Source organism: Phaethon lepturus, unplaced genomic scaffold, assembly GCF_000687285.1.
Source record: "Phaethon lepturus isolate BGI_N335 unplaced genomic scaffold, ASM68728v1 scaffold21189, whole genome shotgun sequence".
In the NCBI taxonomy this organism is placed as follows: domain Eukaryota; kingdom Metazoa; phylum Chordata; class Aves; order Phaethontiformes; family Phaethontidae; genus Phaethon; species Phaethon lepturus.
Genome location: NW_010561524.1, coordinates 234 through 10,982, shown reverse-complemented (window position 1 = coordinate 10,982; position 10,749 = coordinate 234). Strand labels below are relative to the sequence as shown.

Below are 10,749 nucleotides of genomic sequence, written 5' to 3'. Positions count from 1 at the left end.
CCCATGGATGGGGTTTTGCAGCAGAATTTTGTAGTGAGCTGTCAAGGCTAAAACAGGAAGAGAGCTTCTCGTATGCTTAATAATTTCATAGATCAGAATACTTAAATGTCAGTTTATTCTCACCGTTAATATTTTGATTTTTTGTTTGTGTTAGAGTGCTTTCAGTAACACTAAAAGAAAAAAATTCCAGGTCAGGAATAAAAATTTCACAGATAAGAATACTGATTCTTAATACACTTAATACTCTTAATACATAAGAGTATAGAGAAGGGTTGTTATTTGTCACTGGTGTTTGTTTTTGATTAATAGCCATTAAACTAAGAGATGCTAAGGGCAAACCCAATGGTTTGTTTCTGTTCTCTTATTCATTACCTACTTCGATGATAAACCCTTTAAATACAGGAATATTTTCTTGATACTTTTTTTAGCCTTTTAGTATTGTACTTAGGGCAAATAAGTATAATGTTGAATTGATGTAATAAGGAAACTTTTACCAGAAAGCTTTTTGGAGCATTCTGAGCCGATGTTGAAATAATTTTAACAATCTTAACTTGTTCCAAACAAGTCCCTGAATTTGCTAGTAGTCACTTGTTTCTAAATAGAGACTACAGCTTTCATGAACCTGAAAATAAATGTTCAAGAAAGAAGGTAGTGCCTTAGATTTAGCATTATAAGAACTGCCTTTTCACATGTGTTTTCTGAAACTTTTGTAATGCTCTTTGGGGGGAAAAGACACTTGCTCTAAGTGTTAATGCTGTTGAGAATACCTTAAGGTGTATTTTAAGTAAATGGTGCATCTCCAATGATGTGCAACATACGGTCTGTTTATAATCTTCAGAATTCATGTTAGATATTACTATTTTGTCACTTAATTGCAGAAAGGAGATACTCCTCTTCATATTGCCATTCGTGGAAGAAGCCGTAAACTTGCTGAGTTACTGTTAAGAAATCCAAAAGATGGTAGATTGCTTTATAGACCCAACAAAACAGGAGAAACACCTTATAATATTGATTGTAGCCACCAGAAAAGTATTTTAACACAGATATTTGGAGCCAGTAAGTATAAGTATATATTTTTCTCAGATCTAAACTTAGTCTGATGAAAACTGAGCTTTTTTTAATAACATGAATGATTAATTGAATAAACTATATTGTTTTTTAATTACTTGTATATTGAGAATCCAGTGTATTCAATTCTGTACTGAAAAGTGGTAACTGTTTAGGTTTTTTAATGTTGTGACTAATGGGAAAGCTTTAAAAAGAAAAGTTGGCAAAAAATTTATCATTCTGAAATACTAGCAAAGGTCAAACATACCTTTTAGTTTTGGCCTTTACCCTTTGACATTGGATACTGTGCAACTTCTGTTGACTGTTTTTACTTAGATCTTGCTTATTGTAGGAATTATTTTCTTTGACTTGCTGTGATTTTGGATTTTGAGTCTTTTATGGTAAGCTGTAGCAGTTTTGATAATTACTTAATATTTCTGTGGATGATTTACCTTTGAACGAGAATGTACCAATAATAACAACTATTAAATGGGAGGAATAAGTGTACAAATACAGCTGAACCTTCATGATTTTATGTATGAAAATTGTCATATTCAAAAGATTTCTTAAAGCAGTTCTGTAACATGAATACTGTGTTACAGGACACTTGTCTCCTACGGAATCTGATGGTGACATGCTGGGTTACGACCTGTACAGCAGTGCTTTGGCTGATATTCTGAGCGAACCAACCATGCAGCCACCTATCTGTGTAGGCTTATATGCACAATGGGGAAGTGGAAAATCTTTCCTGCTCAAGAAACTGGAAGGTAATATTTGATTTAGCCTTTTCTCAAGGTTCAAATCCACCTATGAACAGCATCACATGGGAATTACTAGTTTTTGCGACATCCGTTAGTCCGTATAGTTTATCCAGTCTCTGTTTCTGTAATGAGAGGATTTAAACTTTTGCATGATCAGTTCATCCGTAGGTTGCTTTGTTCATTTATACAATGTCAAGACAATCTTTTTAAGTGTTGCTGTCTATTGTCCTGTGGGTTTCCTGCAGCAGTGAATCTGCTGTTTAGCTACTGCTGAAAATATGGCTGCTGAAATATGCCTTGCTGGGGGTGTTTGTGTGTCAAATCAGGTTCAGCCCTCTTTTGCTGCAGTATAATTGTGCCTCTTAAATGTCATCTTTTTTTTTTCTTTCTTCTTTTTTAAAGTGTAAGAACAGATTCTAGGCTATTAGGGTTTTTTTTTTGTCTGTAGTGCATTTTCCCTGTGCCTAGTTTTCTTCCCCTTTCCCCTTATTTACTTTGAGCTTTTTTAACTTTCTTAAATGACATAGGAAAGCAAATGCAGTATGTGAAGAGACTCCATATTTTTCACAGTGGAAACAGGCATCTTATTTACAGTTTTAGCTTTTTCTAACAAAGGATGTTTTCTGAGATGTTTCAGTATAATTCAAAATACTTTTACCTATCTTGATGTTTCTTACTTTCTGTGATTTCTTTCTTTCTGTGATTTCTATGTTTTTAAAAGCTGTACTAGTCAGAATGGAGTCTCTGCATTCCCTGTGTTCACCTTATGCCTCATGTCATAAACAAAAAGAGGTGTGCAGTTTTGACTGTGATATTTATTGTTGGTGAACTGTTATGTTTTTAAAATACTTTTCCAGTAATGTTTGAAGAGTTCAATCTTCGTTGTCTTTTTTGGATCGATAATAGGGAAAAGTTATACAGTCAAGTGAAAAAGTGTTTCTTTTCAAAGATGAGGATCATTATAATACCTTTTTTGCTTTCTGTTCTAGAATAATTTAACATGTTAACTGGCCTTTGTCTTTTCTTCTAGATGAAATGAAGACTTTTGCAGGACAGCAGATTGAACCTCTGTTTCAGTTCTCCTGGCTTATTGTATTCCTCACACTTTTGCTGTGCGGAGGTTTGGGTTTATTGCTTGCTTTCACAGTGGATGCAAAGCTTGGAATAGCGGTGTCACTCAGCTTATTAGCAGTTCTCTACATTTTCTTTAGTAAGTCGTCTTATATTTGAAGTTTGTGAAGGTTTTTATCTGGTTTTGGAATTCAGTATTGTTTTGTAGACATGCTTTGTGATTCAGAAAAAAATACTAAATGTTTTTATAGAAAATAGGACCTCTTTGGACCCTTTCCTTCTGTTTTTCATGTAATTTGTGATAGGGAGTTCTTGAAAACAAAGAAGAATTTTGTATATTAACTTCATTATGCTACTCTTGCCATTCTCATTTTTAGCCATAACTGTTAAAAATTCTCATTCGCCTCCATGCCTCACCTGTTCAAACTTCATGGTTCTTTCAGTTGTGAGAATTGACTAAAATATAGCTATAACATCTATTTTAATTTTTAATTTTTTAGCTGTAATTTACTTTGGTGGTCGAAGAGAAGGTGAGAGCTGGAACTGGGCCTGGGTGTTAAGTGCAAGGTTGGCAAGACATATTGGATATTTAGAGTTACTTCTCAAACTCATGTTTGTGAACCCACCAGAATTACCAGAGCAAACCACTAAAGCTTTACCTGTCAGGTTAGTTATTTCATTTATTTACTCCTGAATGAATAACTCAGGTTCACTCTGATACTTTTCAAACTGTACGTATTAATGTGCATGTTTATCTCCGTATGAAAAGATGTTGAGTTTCTTGTTTGAAAAACGGTAGCCCTAGAAGATCATGGAGTTAAATTTTTCAGTGTGAAGAAGATGATAGTGTTTTCAAGAAAAGCTCTGTGCCACAGTCGGTGAAAGTTACTGCTTTTTAGTATTAGGGATTTTGACTATCATAGTAATAAAAATTTGTAAGACAAAATAAGAATTTAGTTTTCTGGTATAGCTTACTGTGTGTTACGTTTAATGCTTGTTTCACTCATTACTTCTGTTAAGGTTGTTTTGGGGGGTTTTTGGTTGTCTTGTTCTCTCCCTGCCCCCTGTAAGTAGAGCATCAGACTGCTCAAAGCTTGTAGTTTACCAGAAAGCAAGAAAGTTTATGCCATGTGTATTGTAGTTTCTTTACCCCTATTGTTGAGAGACTTGTATTTTAGCCTCATGGTGCTTTTATGTGACCTTATTCTTCTGTATTTTTTTTTTAAATATTTAAAAATAGCTCAAACTGCAATTTTTAAAATACTCGTCAATACTGTGTTTCCTCAATGCAATTTTAGAAATACTAATCAATATTATGTTTTGGCATCATAAAGATATTTTTCTGTTTTTACTGCCATCTGAGGTGTGATTAGTGATATGATTGTTTTTATCTTTTTAAGAAATCAAGTTTTAGAATAGGAATTGGGGCAAAGAAGAGGTTGATAACAAGAGAAGAAATAAATACTTAAATTCCATGTAGAGTTTAAAAAAAAAAAAGAAGTATTTAAGTATTTTACATTTTGTGCTACTTGAAGAAACTTTCAGCTGCAGAGATGCAGGACGATTTTTGTTTTGGTTGCCAAAAAATATTTAAAGCTTTCTAAAGTATACAAAATACATGTGTTTTCTTTCAGATTTTTGTTTACGGACTACAATAGACTGTCCAGTGTAGGTGGAGAAACTTCATTGGCTGAGATGATTGCTACCCTCTCTGATGCTTGTGAAAGGGAATTTGGTTTCTTAGCAACAAGGCTATTTCGAGTTTTCAAGACAGAAGATACACAAGGTTTTTATTACCTGAATGACATTTCTGATTATTCCATTTCAATGCACCGTTATCAGGAGTTCTGTTTTTCACATTATAAGCTCTTTTTAGAAACTGTTGTAGCCATGCAGAAATACACGCAGAAGAGGAAACTCTTTGTTTTGGAGAGAAAAATTACCTGTTTTCTTTGCTCATAAAGGAATATCTTCTGTGAAGTACAGTTTTCAGGAGTGTCAATGGAAACGTGTATTTATATTACATCCTTTTAGATGCAGCATGATATTTTTCCATAGCAATTAAGTAATCGTGTCCAAGTTGGATAAAGGGAAAAGTATGCTTTTGTGTATTGCTAAGAGAGGTTTATGTTTAGTCTCTTAGATGTTTATTCAGAGCTTTTGTGAATGACCACTACTTAATCTTGGAAATAATACATGTGTAGAACATGTTGGTCCAAAGCCATAAATTGCTGTGATCGGTGCTGGTAAGATGGGATGAAATATTCCTCCTTGATCCAAATGGAACAAACTTTTTTCTTCTGTTCCATCCGTAGATTTGTGAAAAAAACACACAGAACTGAGTATGATACTGTGAAGAAAGGGAGTTCTTGAGGGTAAATTTCAATTCATAGAGGACTTATTTCTATTTTGAGTTCAGTTTCAGTCAGTTACTTCTCATTTCATTTTGACCTTGACCACAAGTTGAGAAATCTGTTAGATGCTGTCTCCTCTCACAAAGTGAGATGTTTAGACTCCTGTCTTGCAGAGGGTGGAAAAAAACCTGCTATGTGCTGAACACAACTTACTCTTCATTGTTATTTCTCAGATTCACTGAATGTTCTTTATAAAAGTGATAGGTGAAGTTTTTCACCTTTATTTCCATATTAGACATTCTGCAGTTCTCCTTAACCTCAATGAAACAGCTTTCATGATGCTGTGATTTCTCCCAAAATTGACTTGAGAATGGCAGTGTAGTGGTGGCTTCTTGTGATTATTTGCACTAATCAAGCTTTCCCCTTAATTTGTAATCTTACATTTCTCTTGTATTCCTTGGCTCTGTTGCCTTCCTGTGCTTTTCCTAATTCTCTTATTTATTTATTTAATCTATTTGATGGTCTTGCACATCTTCTTCCTGTCTCCAGATGTTCATAGGTCTAGGGTCGTATGTTTCTTGTGTCTAGATGTTGGTAGAAATACCATATAGGTTTCTTTTTAGTCTCCTGTATCTTTCATTTTTGTTGTCTGTAAACTCATAGGCAAACCTATTCAATTGCCATTTCATTGTTGATGATTCCTAAGTCTCTCCCGAATCCAGTTCTGTTTTTTTCTAGCTAGAGGAAGCTTATGTCCCTACTTCAAATGTCTAGAACTGAGTGTAATTATAATTGAACTGTTATTCTTCTCTTCTTGCCCCTCAATCCTGTCATTATGCATTTCTGTTGCTTTATTCTGCATCATAATCCTATTTGTCACATATGTCAGTAATGTGAAAGACCTTTCCAGCTCATAGCCTAGTCTAGGATATGATACACGGGCTGTGTATAAACCTTGGATTTTCTTTCCACGTAGCATTTTTAAAATTTGATTTTTGCATTCCAGTTCAAATATTAATTTTTAGCTATAATAATTTTGCATCAGATTATTCCTATGTTCTGTTCTTTGTTATCAACAACTGTGTACAGAAGATGTGAATATTTTACATGTGTACACCACTAGATGTATACAGATCCTAAAGGCAGAGGCTGCTACTTAGGAAAAAATATGTTTCTTTGATATAATACTACTATTGCTTTAGCTGTGCTAACCTGTAACCACAATATTTCCTAGTCTCTATCAATTCAACTGAAGTCAGGAGGTCTGTATTCTCTTCTGAGGCCCTTGTGATCTCTCTAAACTGTACATACTACAGTCCTCCCTTGTTTGTCTGTGCTTTAGCATGCAAGAAAGGAGAGTCTCAGATTGTAGCTTGCAATTTTTATTTAGTTCTCCAATGGCACTATTAGATTATGTAAGTACCATGTTTCTGTTTAAAACCGAGTAGTTACCATACTGTTTTCCTAGGTTTTACTTGCATAAATACATTTTACTGAGAGATGTCACAGGAGGGATGATACCACTGATACGAAATCTGTTTAATAAAGATCATTTCCATCCACTGTGGATTTCTTGAAACAATTGAAATAAACTGAGGATTAAAGGAATATTTCAGCATCATAATGTCCAAGAATTTTGGCAAATTTAGATGATTTTTTTCACACGTTTGTGACTGGATGGTAACACTGCAGTAACCTTTTGAGCAAGTTAGTGTTTTATGAGAAGTATGCAAGTTAATAGATTTTGTACTCACCTCATTTTACATTTATTTTAAGAGCAAATACTTGTTTCCTAGGTAAAAAGAAATGGAAGAAAACTTGCTGTCTCCCATCCTTTGTGATTTTCTTGTTCATATTGTCTTGCGTTGTTTCTGCAATTGCCCTGCTGGCGATTTTTAATGTAGAATCGGCCAACGTGACAGTGAACGTTATTCTTATATCAGTTACCTGTGTTGTTGGTTTGGCCTTTATCTTGAATTGCCGCACGTGGTGGCAAGTGATGGATTCGGTTTTGAATTCGCAAAGAAAACGTCTGCACAATGCTGCTTCCAAGCTTCACAAGTTGAAAAGCGAGGGGTTCATGAAGGTAAGCATTTATATGAATTTGCCAATAAAAGAATTGAAACAAAACCCCAAACCCATAGCCTTCATAAGACGGGGTGCCATTTATTTAATCAGGCCAAGTCTCACAACATTAGAATGAGCCTTGGTGCGTTTTTGCTGAAGGAAACGCTTCTGTTCCAGTGGTGATTTTGCTTAGTGTACAAGATCTGTCTGCTCAACCAGGAATGTTAAATTTGGATTAAGTTTTCAGTTTCTAATTTTATTTTTGCTGGGAGGAAGGTACTAGGAAAACAAGCTTTTACTAAATACTGATCATTTAGAACAATTATTTTAGATCATTTTTGATGATTGTACATTTTAGGACTTTCACTTTAGGTATTTATAAGTGTTTATTTTTGTAATCTTATTGGAGTATTTTTGGTACAAGTATCAATCTGCAAAAGGAATTATATGCATTCTGTGAGTTTTAAGTATTATAGAGACGTCTTTTTCCTTCTTTGCTTTTCATTTTTATAGGTTTTGAAATGTGAAGTGGAACTGATGGCCAAAATGGCAAAAACCATTGATAGCTTCACGCAGCACCAGACAAGGCTTGTTGTAATTATTGATGGGTTGGATGCTTGTGAACAAGACAAAGTTTTACAGATGCTTGATACTGTGAGTTGGGTCATTTTATAAAGATGATATTTTCCATAGATGAGCTCAGATACTACAGTTATTACGCATTTTCTGTAGAAAGAAGGCATGTATACAGAATCTGTGTGTTGTAGTCTTTCTAAAATTTGCAGATAGGGGCATAACTGTAATACTAAGAACAATGGGTTTTAAAAGTTGAAAATTAAATCCCAGTAGGACTCTACATGTTAATACTTGTGAAAAGTTTTGAAATAATCAGATGTAAATTATTGAAAATTAATATCCTGTTGAAACAAACGTACAATGTTTGGAGAGTTTTTCATACTTACTTCTGAAGTACTTTAGATTAAAAGTACTTAAATGCTAAATATTTGGGGGGCCTAGGACATTACTGTATGATACCTTCTTGGTGATGACTTCCACTGTAACTACTACTGCTAATTTGTCAAGGATGCTTATTTCTAATTGTGGATAAGTTCCTAACATTAGTTTTCTCATACCGAAGAAAATTATACCTCTATACGTCTCTTGTCCTCTCAAGTTTATCACTCTAACAGAATGAATATAAACTGTTGAGTCAGACATTCAAATGTTCCACAGTTACTATTATTATTAACAAGGTGTACTGTTTACTTTTTTACAGGTGCGAGTCTTGTTTTCAAAAGGCCCATTTATTGCTATTTTTGCAAGTGACCCACACATTATTATAAAGGCTATTAACCAGAATCTCAACAGTGTTCTACGTGATTCAAACATAAATGGACATGATTACATGCGAAACATAGTCCATTTGCCCGTTTTTCTGAATAGCCGAGGGCTTAGTAATGCAAAAAAACTGATGGTAGCTTCAACAACAAATGGGGATATTCCTTATGCAGATAATGCAGGTAAGTTTATGCAGGAGGATGATACAAAAGTTACAAAACCATTGTTCCAAAAATCTGTTTTTTGGAACAGATTATTTTAATAATTGGCAGATCATTAGTGCTGTTTTATAGATGAGTTAAATGTATATGAATAAGGAAAATGACTGCCTTTTGTTTTCCTTTCCATAGGATTGCATGAAGAGGTTGACAGGAGAGTTTCTCAGAACAGTCTTGGAGACATGACCAAGCTTGGTAGCAAAACTGCTCTCAATAGGCGGGTGAGAAAGATTTTTAGACTAAATACTGATAATACCTTTTTTTCCCTGTTATTTTCTTTTTTCTTTCACATTTTTAATGAAGTGAGCTTGGAAGACTTATCAAACCATTGTTATGAAATTAGTATAAGTGATCCAGGTAGAAAAAGCACATTCTTAAATCAGTGGACTGATGCTCTATCAAAGAGGAAAAAGTTTGCTTGCTCACGAAAGTGCTTCTTCTCACAAATACTTAAATTCCGGTCTCTGTGAATGCTGAGATGATACAGCATACTGGTAGTAGCGATGATCTATGTATATTTTGGATTTTTCTGTATAAGCTGGATATCATTTGCTCACAGGATGTTGCAACAAAGGACAGTAATTGTGTAAATCAAGGCATTTAGAATATTATAGTACTAGACTCTTACTGCAACATGTCCACCATACTTTCTTTACTGCTTTTTCTGTTCTGTTTTCCCATATTTATGTAAAATCAGGAAGTGGTTGAATAAAAGGTATCTAGGAAGTAGTGAAAAGCAACACAGAGTCTGAGGATTTTGAGGTTTTTGAGCTGCCGTAGGTAGAGGCCTGGGGAGTTTTGCAGCAGAGGAACCTGATGTTCACTTTAATTTTAAAATATAATTAGTAAATGGATGGCATTAACTTTTTGTAGAGACAGTAGGAAATGATGATGGCAATGCTGAAATTAGTAACGTTTTTACAAAATATCTTACTGTGTCACTATTATGCCCTCTCAGAATTAGCGTGGAAGTAAAATGTGTAACTTCTACCAGTTCTTGGCTTTACAGAAATCATGTTCAACGGTTACACAGATAAATCAGAATTAAATTCTGGTAAATACGGTATTTCATGTCAACCTCACAGACATATATTCACAAAGATGCTAACTTTATAATCACATAAAACTGAAGTATTTCAAATACATAAAAGCTTTCTATATTAATCAGTATTCCTTGCCTTTTTGTGTCATTATCAGGATACTTACCGAAGACGACAGATGCAACGTACCATTACCCGCCAAATGTCTTTTGATTTGACCAAGCTGTTGGTTACAGAGGATTGGTTCAGTGATATCAGTCCTCAGACCATGAGAAGATTGCTAAATATTGTTTCAGTGACAGGTAAGTGTGACACGTTTGTGTACAGTAGCCAGTATTGTGTTTTGGTCGCTTGTAGTTACACTCAGACTTTTTACTGTGTGAACTAAATTTACCAGTCAGTCCATGTGTTGGTTTTGAAAATCCTTCTGAAGACAACTCTTCTAGAGTGCGGTTTTGAAAATCCTTCTGAAGACAACTCTTCTAGAGTGCAAGCAAAAAATATAAGACTATTATATGTAGAATTTTAAAAAATTAAATACTGTTTGTTTGTTGTTTCATTGACTTCCTTTGGGAGGCAAATGATTGTAGTCTACATTTTTAGGAAGCTTTTTATTTTTTAATTTTGAAGTGGGATATTAAAATACTTCATTCAATTTTATGATGCTTTAATGTGAACAAAGCTCATAGTGCTGGGATCTTAAAAGGTAAACTGTGAGGCAAAACCAGGTATGTATCCTTTACGTTTTTGCTATGGATATTTGGCGTCCTTTTTCCCTAAATGGTTGTCTGGGGCTGATGAAAGCATTTTAAGACCTGTTTTCCTTCAACAAAACGCGATCAACTCATTGGTA

At 34.4% G+C, this 10,749-nt stretch overlaps 1 protein-coding gene across 1 annotated transcript; it reads left to right on the top strand.

Annotated features, from left to right (window-relative positions):
• Positions 1 to 878: 878 nt before the first annotated feature.
• LOC104626181 (kinase D-interacting substrate of 220 kDa-like) lies at positions 879 to 10,198 on the top strand (the record flags this gene model as incomplete). Its single annotated transcript, XM_010294039.1, has 10 exons — positions 879 to 1,056; positions 1,650 to 1,814; positions 2,839 to 3,018; positions 3,380 to 3,545; positions 4,514 to 4,665; positions 7,030 to 7,319; positions 7,814 to 7,954; positions 8,577 to 8,820; positions 8,989 to 9,077; positions 10,054 to 10,198. Coding segments are annotated over 10 exons (1,750 nt in total), but the record flags the coding sequence as incomplete, so codon positions are not given.
• Between the last annotated feature and the right edge of the window lie 551 nt (positions 10,199 to 10,749).